Source organism: Molossus molossus, unplaced genomic scaffold (assembly GCF_014108415.1).
Source record: "Molossus molossus isolate mMolMol1 unplaced genomic scaffold, mMolMol1.p scaffold_m16_p_1, whole genome shotgun sequence".
Taxonomy (NCBI): Eukaryota; Metazoa; Chordata; class Mammalia; order Chiroptera; family Molossidae; genus Molossus; species Molossus molossus.
The window spans coordinates 109,357,342-109,372,486 of record NW_023425344.1 but is presented as its reverse complement, the minus strand read 5'-3'; the positions used below and the strand labels follow the sequence as shown (position 1 = coordinate 109,372,486).

Below are 15,145 nucleotides of genomic sequence, written 5' to 3'. Positions count from 1 at the left end.
GTACATATGATTTATTCCCTCACTGACTTTTTCCTCAGAAGTCTTACTTTTCCTTGCTTGCTTAGATCATTTTATGTAAAATTAATTTTTAAGAGATTAGTGAGAGGTGAACTTTGATTTCCTTGTAATTCAAAGTTAGGAGACCTCCAGGGCTAGTGATTGTTTTTAAAAAAAGACCATCACTTACCTGCATTTTTTTTGTAGAATCAGCAGACTTATCAACATACAACTCAGAAACCTGGCTATTTTATATGTATATTTAGATTTCAGATTTACATTGAGACTTGGTTATTTTAAAGTTCATCTGCCAGGCAAAATGTCTGTATCTTGGTCTCTTTAACATATATGAAAATGGCGTGGCCTTGGGTGTGAATTAAGAGCAGAGACAGCTGTCCCTGTCATGTGGACACCTCTCTGTACCTCCCACAGGGGCAGTGAACTGGATCATCAGGACAGGAATAGTGAGAACCATATTTCAACTTTGAAATTGTGTTACGGTGTCTCATGATTTCTGTCAGTGAGCTTGCAGCATTGTACCAACATACCTTTTAAAATCCTAGGAATGAACCCCTGGCTGGTGTGGCTCAGTTGGTTGGGCATCGTCCTGTGCACCCAGGGGTTGCTGGGTTCAATTCCCCATCAGGGCTCATGCCTGGGTCTTGGGCTTGATTCTCAGCAGGGAGTGTGCAGGAGGCAGCCTATCACTCTCACATTAATGCTTCTCTTTCTCTCCCGCTCCCTCACTCTCTCTCTAAAAAATCAACAAAAATATTTAAAAAATAAAATGCTAGGGATGAAGAGAAAATTAAATAAATTCCATACTAGGTGGCTTCTATATTGTTCTAGTTCTAATTTTGTTTCATCTTTGAAATTTTGTCATTAAAGGATATTCATATTTCATACAAGCTTAAATCCTGAGAGGTCACGATGAAATGCAGTGTTATTTTAGGTGTCGCATAGGTAATGGTGGAGAAGGAAGAAAGCAGAATGTATTTTTAGGAAGTCAAGGAGCTCATCAAAATTGAAAGTAATTTTCTCTCAAGTCTAGTTGGTATGCAAAAGGCTACAAGACACCACCAGATATTCTCCAGAGTTTAGGAAAAGGCAGAAAAAATTATTTTGAGCAATAAAATAAATGAATGTGTGCATAACGTATATTCTCCTGGTAGCATGGTTAAATAGACAGAAATCTGGTTTAAGAGGCATTCATATACTGTCTTTTTAAATTGATTTTTATTGAATTAATTGGGGGTGACATTGGTTAACAAAATGATATAGGTTTTGGGTGTACAAGTCTACAGTACATCATCTGTATATTGCATTATGTGTTCACCACCCAAGTCAAGTCTCCGTCCATCACCTTTTATCCCCCTATGTCCTCCTCAACCTCCCTGCATCCTCCTTTCCCTCTGGTAATCACCATCCTGTTGTCTGTGTCAATGAGTTTGTGTGTGTGTTTGTGTGTGTGTTTGTGTATGTGTGTGTGTGGTTAATCCCTTCACCTTTTTCACCCAACCCTCCCCTCTGAGAGCTGTCAGTCAGTTCTCTATCATATACTATGTCTTATCATAGTTATCAGGCAGAATACTTTACATGTCTAAGGCATTTGTGTATGAGTTTGTTTGTGTGTGTGTGCAAAATATCTGTTATCAAGCAAATGACTTCTTTAGGGATTCAATTTAAAATGGAATTAGAATTAGATTAGTGGTTCTCAAACTTCCCTAATTACCAGAACCATCAGGAATATTTATTTACTTATTTATTTAATCCTCCCCAGAGGATATTTTTCCATTGATTTTTTTTAGATAGAGTGGAAGGGTGAGAGGAGGAGGAGGAGAGAGAAACATCAATGTGAGAGAGACACATCCACTGATTGCTTCCTACATGACCCCGACCAGGGCTGGGGATAGAACTTGCAACTTGACCAGGAATCGAACCCAAGACCCTTGAGTTCAAGGGCCAATGCTCTAACCATCCGGAGCTAGAGTCTGTTTTTAAAAATATAAATTTTCATGCACTGTTTATCAGAAACTCTGGATGAGAGTCCTGAGAATCCTAACTTAAAAAATACCAAAAATGCCCTGGCCCATTTGGCTCAGCGGTTGGAGCATCGGCCTGTGGACCAGAGAGTCCTGGGTTCTGTTCCCGCTAAGGGCACGTACCAAAAACAACAACAACAACAACAACAAAAAAACCCATAAAACCCTGGGTGGTTCTCATAGTAAGACAAGTTTAGGAAATATTAGATTAAATAATACCTACCTTAGGGTTCAGACTTATTTAATGTTTGAATTTATTTAAAAAATACCTGGTGATGAATTGTAAATATTGCTATTCATTCTAGTTTACCTCCTTAATAGCACCGGAGTTGGGGGGTGGTGCTATATTCTCTCTTATATTTACATGTAGCTGCTGAGCCACCAGAGAGTGAAATGAGAGATGTTTTGATCATTAATTTCTTTTTTTTTTAAGGGGAATTGATATATTAATTTATTAGAAATTGATATTTGATTTTTGTTTTTGTTTGTGCAAAATATGTGATGCTTGACACAGCTGAAAAAAATAGGTTAGTGAGAAAAGCATCAGTTAGAAGTAAAGGGTTGTTCTCTATTAACATAGTTTAACATGAAGATGTATTTCTTTTTTTTCTTTTCTTTTCATTTCATTTTGCTATTGACCAACATTGGGAATTCTATTATGCAAATGCTTGTAGCGAGAATGATAGTCACCTGGTTTGCAGAAATTTTTATAAATGATTTCTGGCAAAACTTTGAGCAAATATATATATTTGCTTGCATATAGATGCAAGAAAATTGAATTTGCCCAGGCAGCCTAGAAAATGCATCCAATCTTACAAACTCAACGTTTAGAAAGTTATTCCTGTAAATGGATTGATAAATAATGTTTTTTTTCCAATAGAAAGCTCAAAGAGCTTTAATAGAAAACAGTAGTTGGTCATACTAGCTGCCACATCTCCACAAACTGAAAAAACTAGACAAAGAAACCTTCAGAAATTAATGACCCCTAGCATGATAAAAACATTTATTAGCTTCATAGAAATATGTTCTTAATATTTTAATAGTAAGAAATAATATAATAATTAAAAATATCTCTTAGGCCCCGGCCAGTTTGGCTCAGCGGTTAGAGCGTCGGCCTGCGGTCCGGAGAGACCCGGGTTCGGTTCCCCTTAAGGGCACGTACTTCAGTTGCAGTTTGTCCCCGGCCCTCGTTGGTCGTGCGGGTGGCAGCCACTCGATGTGTCCCTTCACGTCGATGTTTCTCTCTCTCTCTCCCTCCCACTCTATCTGTACAAAAAATGAAAAAATATCCTCGGGTGAGGATAAAAAAATATATATATATCTCTTAGATATTCAAGATAATGATTGCAAGAACGTCCCAATCTATAAAATACTATGTAGCCCCAGCCAGTTTGGCTCAGCGGTTGAGCGTCGGCCTGCGGACCAGAGAGTCCTGGGTTTGGTTCCCACCAGGGGCACGTACCACACACACACAAAAATAATAATAAAGAAAATAAAAAAATACTATGTAGATTTTATTCTACACCTTTATACTTAAAATTGTCCACTTTTCCAAGCAATTAGGGAGTTAATTACTATGTTAAAGGGTTTGCAACATTTATCGATATTTCTGTGGACTGTTCTTGTAATTCTGTGTTTTTAAGGCCTATTTTATATATATATACACACACACACATATACATATATATACATATATACATACACACACACAAACACACACACACATATATATGTTAGCCTTAACCTAAGTATAAATATATGCAAAATCATGGATTTTGATAAGCTAGATTTTTTTCCACTTAAACTACATTATAATGCTTATTATATTGAAGTTAACAACCCAGATACCCTCAAATATCATTTGTAAGTATGTAAGTAATAAATGATGATTACTTACATTTCCACATGTAAGCAATAACAGAGATAACTTTAAAATCAGATATTACCACACATAAGTGAGATCATGAACAAAATAAGCTAATGAACAAAACCAACCCAAAGACATGGAAGTTGGGAACAGACTGACAAACCTCAGAGAGAAGGAGGTTGGGGGGGCAGGAAGAGATAAACCAAATAAATCCTATGCATAACCAATGGACACAGACAACAGTAAGGTGAAGGCAGGGAGGGGGGACACGGGAGTGGGGAGGAAGGTATCAAGGGGGGAAAAGGAGGGACAACTGTAATAAAAAAAAAAAACTACTAAGTAAGAAATCAGATTTTTATTTTGAGAAGCAAATCTGAAGAGCAATTATAAAGGGCACATACACTGATCATAGCAAATACTTAAAATAAAAATTTCAAATGTCACACTATAACTTTTTAAGGAAGAAAACATCATTAAACGCATTGGTCTCAAAGACAATTATTTTAACTAAAGTGATATTTTAAAATCTAAAACTGTTGAGAAAAACATTTAGTAAATAGGACATACTTATCTGTGCTAAAACTTTAAAATACAATTACATAATGAGTATTAACGTGCATGAAAAATTAAAGTATATAAAAAGTACAGGGTTGGACAAAAGTAGGTTTACAGCTGTGAGTATGTGAAACAGTTTATTCTTGCATTCTTTTTTTATCCTCACCTGAGGATATTTTTCTATTTTTTGTTCAAATAGAGTGGGGGAGAGAGAGAGAGAGAGAAACATCTACGTGAAAAGGACACATGGAGTGGCTGCCACCCGCACGATCAACCAGGGCCAGGGACAAACTGCAACCGAGGTACATGCCCTTAGCGGGAACCGAACCCGGGTCTCTCTGGACCACAGGCCGACGCTCTAACTGCTGAGCCAAACCGACCAGGGCTATTCTTGAATTCTTATTTATTATTGTATTATTTTCCAAATGAAAAACTGTGAACCTACTTTTACCCCACTCTGTACTATACTATAATTACATTACAGTGCCAAACACTTAGTAGATGTTACATATTTATAATCAAAATGAATAATTACCTAAATACAAAGAACTATTGGTCTTATATTATTTGCGAATCTTCCCCTTTCATTTAATTCCTATTAGTCATTATCAGGTTTGTGTAAAAACTTACAAGCATAATAAAAGTAAAAGGACAAATGGAAAGTAAAAATGTGATTAAAGCATTTGGACTTTTTAAACCATCCAAGAATGAGACCACTTTTTGAGTGCTTTGGATATCATTTTGACAACAGTCTATCTATAGACCTATGGGTGAGGTATTTAAACTTCCTGGATCATTCATTCAAATGAAAAATAAAGGTTTTGGATTCTAAATTCTCTCAAATTTATGCATTCTATGCATAAATTATTTTTTTAAATAATTAAAATATTTTAAAAGGTTGTTGCAAGCCTATCTTAAACTAATATAGCTATCAAATACATGCAGATAATTTTAAAGAATTTCCTCTAATAAGTGGAATTTATATTTTCCAGATAAAATGTGGTACTAGAGAAATAGCTGAACATTGAAGGAAGGATCTGGAAATGCAGACATCATAAATTTAGGAGTGGAAAAAGGGGGAGAGGTCAGCAAAACCATATAAATACAGATAAACACTGAGTTGGAAGCCAGGAATAAGACTGTGTAAGGAAGAGACACAGGGACTCGTAAAAGAAAAAAAACAAAGACAGAATTTGTCAATAGTTTAGATGTGTTGGATGAAATACTGGGACAAATCAATATAGTTTACACCTTGTATTTATTTGATCTGCCATGCCAAATGTGGGCGTTACGGTATGACATCAAGAGTAACATCATATGTTTTAGTTGACATTGGAAGTTTCATTTTTCCCTAAAATATGTAAGTCCTTACTGTGTGCTCATCACCATGCTGGGTGCTGTGTGTACCATGTTGTGTCCCCCAGTGAGCTTCACGGAGCTTGTCCTTATAGTCTCCTCGAGGACGCAGACAAACATTGAGTTGCACACAAGTACTGCTATAATTAAAAATCATGAAAAGTTTGTGAAGGAAGTAGCTTCAGCTTTGAGTAATCAAGGAAAGCGTCTCTGAGGAAGTAACATCTAAACTGAGACTTGAAATGAAATTTTTAATTCCCAATGTTTACTAGGTGGCTATTATAGGGTATTGAACTGGAGCATAGGACTAATGTGGGTTATTGTTTGGATTTAAATCTATGACCTGATATTTCTTGCTTTAGGTTGGGATCAGTTTTCAGTTGCCACAGAGAAGGGGTAGATTTAGAGTCTGCTTTCATAAGGAGAATGGGGGGTGTGTGATTTTTGTAAAAAGGCTTGTATATAAAATGGCAAACTATAATTCCACTCATTTTCCTTTAAATATTATCTTTAGTAGTGTGGAAGATAAAAATGAGTCTGCTGACTGAAAAAAAAATTAAGAATTTTAGAAGTATGATTCTTAAATAAAAATTTAATTTTGGCTTGTGTTAACTAATCATTTCAACAGTATTACATTGTACTCTGTTAAAATCATATTACTGTATACCTTAGATAATCATTTAAAAATAATAAATACACATTTTTTGGAGCCTTTTAATCTATAGTTCTAAATCTTCTTTACTGTTCTCTCTGTAATATCAACCAGGCTATTTTCAATTAAATGCCTCTTTGTAGCCTCCAATCAAATAGGTTCTATATAAATTTTTAGGACTGGAGAACTATTTGTCCTCTTTCAAATAATAGATGAGATGTGAAATGGGTTACATGGTAGATGAGTCCCCAGAGGACACTTTAAAATAGAATGTGAGTTTGCAGAATTTCAAGTACCAAATTAGTTGTGAATTGATCAATACTTATTTCTTTTAAAATCCATTTAGGCGAGTTCCAGAGAGGCACTGTTATATATATTGGCGGGGAAGAAAAGTCACCCAGATTTTGGCCCTTTTTGTACATCTGAAGCTCCACAGAAATGTAGTTGAAATGACCTTTATGCTTTTCCATTTCTTTAAACACAGTAGAAAGCAAATAGATTTTATATGACCTGAATACCTGAAATGATTTTATTTTAGGTTTCTCTTTCTTTCAAGAACAGCAGAAAAATTTTATCTAAATAAAGAAACATGAATGAAATGTTGAATGACCTTACTTTCTCTATCACATTCCCCACTCCTTGATTTAAAAAAAAAATCTCCGCCCTCAACACAGCAGAAGCCCTAATGGGAAAAAATGTGGGAGGAAAAGGAGCGTGGTCAGCAGCAGGTGGGTGGGCTTCTCTGAAAGTTAGTATTGACTCATTCAGTTCAGAGTATTATAAAATGGGGTACTATATATGAAGAAAGAAGTCTGAATTGATGTCAACATTTCAATTTACACATACATTAAGGCATAGGGCTCTTCCACAAAATAAATATATCAGCAATGTAGCACCATCCAGCTTCACTGTTTGGAGAGAGTTCTTTTTTATTTTATATACTTTTTTAGTCCCCCCCCTTTTTTTATATTAATATATTTTTGCATTAGTTTCAGGAGACAAGTCATTATAGATTTCTTGTGTTCTGCACAGTTCAAACTCTCGGAAAGAATGTGTTTGAATAGCCTCTACCTGAGATACTTGCTTACATTCCAGAGTAAGCACCTTCCTTCCCTCCCTTCCTTCCCGCCTCTTCTCTTTTCTCTCTCAGGAGCTAAGCAGATGGCAGGGTTCCTCTTCTCTGGTGCAACCCACTGCACGTGCAGGAAAACACCTCACCCTCATCCAGTTGCCTTGTGGAAACTGGGAAACAGTGGAAGGCATTTTTAGTCTGATGCTTTTTGCTGTCTCTCTAAATAGAAAATCTGGTGACGTCTGCCAGTATATGTCTGTGAAACAGTGGCGGGCTAACTTGTTAGCTTGTGAGTAGGGTAAAATCTCAGACCTTCACAATTTCTGACCTAACATGCACAAGGAATTGCAAACCCAAATGCCTATGGGAACCAGGCAAGGGGCATGCATTGAGAGAAGTAGTCAGATATAAAATAATAAAAAGGGAACTCACACCGAACCTTAGAGTTAGGTGTATAACAGGGAGTCACAGGGATGATTGCAATTACAACAGTATCTTCTTGGAAAACATCCTACTTTTAAAATATTGGCAATCTCTTTGACTTGAAAGCACTGAGAGCCAGGGTGTTGTACTTGTTTTTTTTTTCCATCATAGATGATGAGATATTCCTTGGTAACCATGGAAACACTTGACACAATGACAAAGGAGGCACTCATTGAGGAGTCACAAATTCTTAGCAAACCATACATTAACAAAGAAGAAATACAGTATCATGCCAAAAAATCAATGAAAATTTTGCCATGATATTTTTCCAAAGTAGGAGCTCAATCAGAGGAGGTAGACATCAGAGTTTTTCTTTTAAGTAATTCTTTTTTAGTACTTGACCTACTTATCTGTTTCAGCATTTTATTTCACCTCTGCTTGTATCACACTTTTTAATTTTATTATCAATTTCTCTGCTCAGTGTACACACCGCTTAGGCATGGCTTTTGTGGCTCGTGTTTAATAATAATTGGTGTTCATAGGTGTAGTATAACAACTGAAAACTCGAATTGTTCTGCACTTGGTTGTGTATATGTGATATGTCTAGAGACAGAGTTAAAATATTGTCAGACAGCCCAGCCAGTGTGGCTCAGTGGTTGAGCATCGACCCATGCACCAAGAGGTCGCCAGTTTGATTCCTGGTCAGGGCACATACCCAGGTTGTGGGCCAAATCCCCACTGGGGGGCATGCAGGAGGTTTGATGTTATCTCTCATCAATATTTCAATCTCTCTCTCCTTTTCCTTTCCTCTCTCTCTAAAATCAATAAAGAAAAAAACATGTTAAAAAAATTGTCAAAGTCTGAGTTTTATTTCACAGAGATTGGCCTCAGGGTTATATAAAATAATTCCAAAGATGATTAAAACTTTTTAAATGTTTAATCTAGCAAATAATTGCCTAAATCTTGGCCTAGAAAGTTTGCGATTTGAAGCTGACTTTCAAGGAACACTCCAAATTGTAGGTTATATAATAAAATATGAGATAGTTGAGTGAATGTATTTGTAGGATTTTGTCTACTTCAGCTCATAGTCAATTGTCAGAATCGGCTACAGAGAGTTTTTATAATGTTTTACATTTTTATTGTTTCTGCATTTTTAATTATGGGAATAACAAATGAAAATAAATCGGCATCATTAGGAAATTAAAGGGAAAACATAAATATTTGTTCTATGGAAAATTATTAGTGGACAGCAGGAGAGGATTTTTCATAGCTGAACTGAAAAATAGATTGAGATACTTGAGATTACTATATGCTGAATATCCAGTGCCATGCGTTAAGTTAGTTTAAAGACAAGTAAAGTTATAGTTGAATACTGATGACTTAGGACAAAAAGTAGAGAGTAAATGTATTTTGTTTATTGAGGTATAATTTATATAAGTAAAATCCATCTAATTTAGAAAAGCAGTCCTATAAATTTCAACAAACATGCGGTTGTGTGATGACGGACATAACTGAGACAGAAACTCTTTTCATCGTCCCCCCACATTCTTCTTTCTTTTGTGGAGTCAGTCCGCTCCCTCTCCCTGGAGCCCTGGCAACCCCAGTCTGATTTCCTTTGCTGTAATTCTGCCTTTTCTAGAAGGTTACATAAATGGGGTGATAAAGTATATAGGCTTTTAAGTCCAGCTTCTTTCACTTAGTATAACGCTTTTTGAAATTTATGGAAGTTGTTGCATGTATCATTCGTTTGTTCCTTTTTATTGCTGAGTGGTATCCCATCTACCAGAGTTTGCTTGTCTATTTACTAATTAAGAGATATTTGAATTATTTTCAAATTTTGGACATCATAAGTAAAATTTCTGTAAACTTTGTGAACAGGTTTTTGTTTAGACATGTCTTATTTCTCTTGAGTAAACAAATGCCTACATATGGGATGGCCACATCATATGGACATGTGTATTTAATTTTATAAGCAACTGCCAAATCATTTTCCAAGGTGGCCTTACCATTTTTAATTCTCACCAGCAATGCATTGGAGTTCCAGTTGCTCTACGTAGGGCATGGGCTTTTAAAATTTTAAACAAGAATTTCTTTCTTTTGAGTCTGTCTGAAGATTTTATAAAATATTGAACTATTATGCTGAGATTTTGTATTTTTTTCAAATGCATGATGGCTAAAGTAAGTGGCAAGGTAAATTAACTTTATTTTTTTTTCTGTCTTATGAGTTAATAGAGCCTATAAAACACACACACACACACACATATCACATATAGATAGGAAATTGAAGATTGGTAAAAATTATGATTAGATTGTGTTACATTTATTCTATATTATAATTTTTTATTGATTTTTAGAGAGAGAGGAAGGGAGAATGAGAGATGGAAACACTGATGCGAGAGAACATCGATGGATGGCCTCCTGCATGCTCCCCACTGGGGAACAAGCCCACAACCTGGGCATGTGCCCTGACCAGGAATTGAACCAGCGACCTCTTGGTGCATAGGTCAATGCTCAACCACTGAGCCATACAGGCTGGGCAGATTGTGTTACATTTAAATTATGCCACTAGTTTCCACATTATTTAAAAAATGTGGTCAATAATTCATAGTTGCATTTTCTTTAAGGAAATCATTTCTAGGTGAGTCTCTAGAGCCTTATTCATATTTGAGTCTTAGTTATATTTAGTTATATCAGAACTAAAAGTTTCCATGTAGTTGACAAGGCCACTCCATCTTTATTTGAGTATGCAGCAGCCCATGAAAAGAACAACTTAGAAGAGCTAGATTACCTTATAAAATTTCCAAGCCAACAATAGTTCTAATGTCAGTAGAATTGCCCTTTAAAGACAATGCAGGTCATTTAGACCAAACTGGAATTTTCAATTGACCTTTAAGTCATTCAGTAAGGAACCAATGAAATTTAGGAATAAAATATGGCTTCTCTAATTTTCAAAATGGCAATATTGTCTTGCGTACAACAATGTGTATAATTGAATATCCTTCCATTTATTCTGGGAAAATCACCAGAAGTGAAAGTAAATTTTCCACAATAACGACACTTGGTTTGCTCTTTTCTTTCTTTCTTTTTTTTTTTTTTTTTTGTCAAGGGGAGTGCTAACCTTCTCTCCTTTCATACAAGGTTTTGCTCTTTTTTTTTGTGATTATTTTCTTAAAACTAGTTTTTTTTTTAGGATACTTCACAAAGCTTTTGTCATGATTAAATTAAATATAAGACAAAAATAGAATTAAACCTCAACATTCATAACGTTTTCTGAAGATGTGATTTGTTATCCAGTAGGCTTTTTAATATTCCTAAAAGGTGTCAATTTTTATACAAATTGACATTTTTAGTGTCTCATTTGAAACTATTGTTTATTATTTCTCAAGAATGCTAACATTTAGAGAGTTAGAAAGTTAAAGATATTTCGGTAAACATAATTAAATTGTGTCTTAGAGCAAGACCCAACTGTCCTCTGCTTCGAACTATTTCTGAGTCTTTCCATTGACATTGAATGCTGATGGAAGCAATATTAGGGTACTTATCATATAATATAAACTACAATACAAATAAGCCTGTGTAGGCAACATCTACTCACAAATGCTGCTTACCTGATGTGGCCCACAAATGAGAAAAATCCATAATTTTTACAAATGGCCATTTTTAAAAAAATAGTTTTTATTGATTTTTTACAGAGAGAAGAAAGGAGAGAGAGAAACATCGACCAGCTGCCTCCTGCATGCCCCCTACTGAGGATCAAATCTTCAACCTGGGCATGTGCCCTGACCAGGAATTGAACCAAGACCTCTCAGTCCATGGGTTGATGCTCAGTCCACTGAGCCACATCAGCCAGGCACAAATGGCCAATTTTTTAACAAAAAGAATGCTTTGGAACAGTTGAGTCCACACACTTGATTGAATGGCACTAAATATTTGTATACCTCCTAAAATTATCTTACAGATATTTATATGTACAACACATGCTTTTTAAAAAATAAATTCTGGGATAAATGAACAAACAAGATAAACAAACAAAAACTCATAAGCACAGACAACAATGTGGTGATTACCAGAGGGGAAGAGTGTGGTGAATGGTAAGGCGGGTCAAATATATGGTGATGGAAGAACATACGACTTTGGGTGGTGAGTACACAATGCAATGTACAGATAATGTATCACAGTTATATACTTGAAATCTATATAGTTTTATTACAAATGTCACCCCATAAATTTTAATTAAAAAATTAATTTGGGGATTCTGATATCAATTTTCTATCTCTTCTCATCAATTAACTAAGATAATCATGAATAGTATAGCCAAGTCGGTAGTGCTTATTTTTATATATCTTAGTTTATCCTTTTTCTTGCATCTGTGAGCCTTCTATTAACATACTACAGTGAGATAGATACATAATTATCCAAGAAATTTATCAGTAATTAATTGGCCTTTCCTTACCACATTTTCATATTGTTCACCTAACTACAGTCTTACTTTTCTATAAAATAAAATATATTTTAACAGTATGTTGTGCCAAATTCTATTTGCTTATTAGAATAATTGTGTGATTTTGTATATTCTTCCTGTGTCTGTTCTTTCTGCCTATAATTTTTCTTTGAATCCTGCTGATGATAAAAAGAATGGTGCATTTTCTATCTGGAGTGGTCCTTTGTGAAGCAGCAGGACACTTTCTATATACCACTGTTAGATGTTCCTTTGGCAGTATTGGGTGAACTGTATTTGCCCATTGGCTAGGTGCATAGACCTTTCCCACACTGATTAATTCCCTTAGTGACAAATCAGGGAGAAAATATGGCTGTTCTCAAGGAAGCCTGGAAAGTTGGAGGAAGATGTCAAGATGTTTGAGGTCATTAATTTGACCTTCTAAAACTTTCCTTTAACTAAGACATCAATAAATAATATATGAGACAACTTTTAATGGAGGATAGAATTTGAAAACTGAAATAAAATTTCAACTCCTACATATATCATTTATGAGGAAAAATGAAACGGAAACATAGATTCATTAGAAGTGGAAAAAGAAAACGTGTTTTTGAAGTTTGAGTTTGCTTGAAGTTTATTATTAAATTGCAGCAGGATTCCTAGTAAGTATGCAACATATTTGCATAAGTATTAAAATAATTTATCATGATTAATTCTATCGTAGTAAATCTCAGCCCTAGCCACAATCTGACATATGCTACAGTGGTTTGTCAGGATTTCATATTTTACTAGAGTTTTGGTGGAATTGCAGCTCCTATAACTGCACAGATGTCATCTAAGTTCACTGTGATTAATGTGGTTCTGAAGGAGATCTAATAACGATTAGCCAGTTTCATAAAGTGTTACAGAATAAGGTTGGTGTGAGAAAAATTTTAAAATTCTTCGATGTGTACATTCTAGCAAGTGTCTCTGGCAGCAAACTGGATTTCTCAAAGGATGAAGAGGGTTAACCTTGGAAACAGATGAACTACTAGGGCAAAGGTGGGAGAAGGGAACAATGATTTGCCTTCAAATACTTAAAGGATCCGAAGAAAACAGGGCAAGTCTAGAAATAATGGTCGAAAGTTATAGGGAAATAGATACCAATCTGATAAGGGCTTCTTGGGTTTAATAAGCCTAATAAAATGTGGAGCTTCCTGGGACTAGGAGTTTTTGGGGAGACATAAGATATCGACTTAGGAAGACTATTGCAAACTATGTTTTTAATGGTTCAGAAGAGAATTCCCTTTAGGTCAATTCTTAATTCCTTTTCAGCTATGAGATTCTATACATTAGTTTCCTTTGAAATGACAATACTTTTCTTATATTTTTCTTAGATTTCGGTGGAGGCTTCAGTGGGAGATGGCTTCACGGGAGACATTGCAATCGATGATTTGTCATTTATGGACTGTATCCTCTATCCTGGTAAGAAAGAATATTTCAATATATAACTATTTTCAAACCTGTTATGTATAAAAATCTGCCAAATAAATCAACATTTTATTTCAATAAATATTCCAAAATACCCTCAGTTCTATTCTCTCAAATAGATTAACCTTGGAAGAGACTGTTGTAAACATTTGCTAGTAATTAACCTTAAAGTCTTTGCAAAGATGGTAAAAAGGTTTGTACCAGTTGTGTTCATGTCTCATCACATGCAAACTATTAGGAAATTATGTCTGAAGTTACACTGCAATTTCATTATATTTGAGGGGTTTCAATAATCAAATGGTTTGCCTTGTAATTACATTGTTTTGGAGACTTTATTAACCTCTCAGTTGCCCTCAGAGACGTTTTATTCTCAGGCTACACTTTATATATTCCTAAGGATTGTTGTCAATCATTTTCTCTCTATGTTATAAATTTTCCATTAAAGACATACATGTTTCCCAGATATATTCAGGGTGAGGCAAAAGTAGTTTTACAGTTTTTCCTATGGAAACTAATACAATAATTAATAAAAAATAATAAAGAATAAGCTGTGTTTTGCATACTCACAACTGCAGACCAATTTTGGCCACACCCTGTATATCTCTCTTCTCAATATTTTCCTTGAACCGCAGACTTACATACTAACAACCTGCTCAACATCTCAACTTAGATTTCTAATGGGTATCTCAACACTAACAAGGGAAACTAACCTAAAACAAACAGACCCCAGTGGAAACGCATTCCCGTCTGTGCTTACTGATCCATTAGGACTGGACGTCAAGCTTTTGCAAGTTGATTCTGACAGTGAGGCTAGAGGCTCTTAAAATACATGACATCGGAGAGCATATTCTTTTTTTTCTTTGGAGTGATCAGAGGCCGGGTATTTAAAAATCAATTGCAACATCCACGCAGAAAGCACTGTCATGTTGCTGACAGCTCAACTTCCGTCCTGCTCCATCACTGCAGACTTACTGGTCAGAAGAGCACCAGCCCCTCCCCAGGCATAACCAGAGGGCTGATTCCAATTATTTCCCATGTAGCAATGTGACACAGTTTTGATCCTTCACCTCATCATTCTGGCAGAATTAATTACCATGGCCACTTTGTGCAATGGTGCCCATGGACCTTGGCAGAAAGCCAAATCCCTCTCTGGAAGGCAAGCATCAAGTAAATCAGAATTGAACAAGTTTACCCGAACTCTCAATGTTGAAAAGTAAATTCTTGATTACCACTTGCTCCTGAATTTTGCCATTCTTCCATGCCTCCCTATCTC

At 35.5% G+C, this 15,145-nt stretch overlaps 1 protein-coding gene and 1 non-coding gene across 2 annotated transcripts in view; one reads left to right on the top strand and one right to left on the bottom strand.

Annotated features, from left to right (window-relative positions):
- The window catches only part of MALRD1 (MAM and LDL receptor class A domain containing 1), a 594,562-nt gene that overhangs the window by 108,931 nt on the left and 470,486 nt on the right, over positions 1–15,145 (top strand). Inside the window, 1 exon segment of the mRNA XM_036270540.1 lies at positions 13,779–13,866. Coding sequence (XP_036126433.1) covers positions 13,779–13,866 — 88 coding nt within the window.
- On the bottom strand, positions 10,979–11,104 carry LOC118622687. The gene has a single exon (XR_004958110.1). It is a non-coding gene; the product is annotated as a U6atac minor spliceosomal RNA (small nuclear RNA).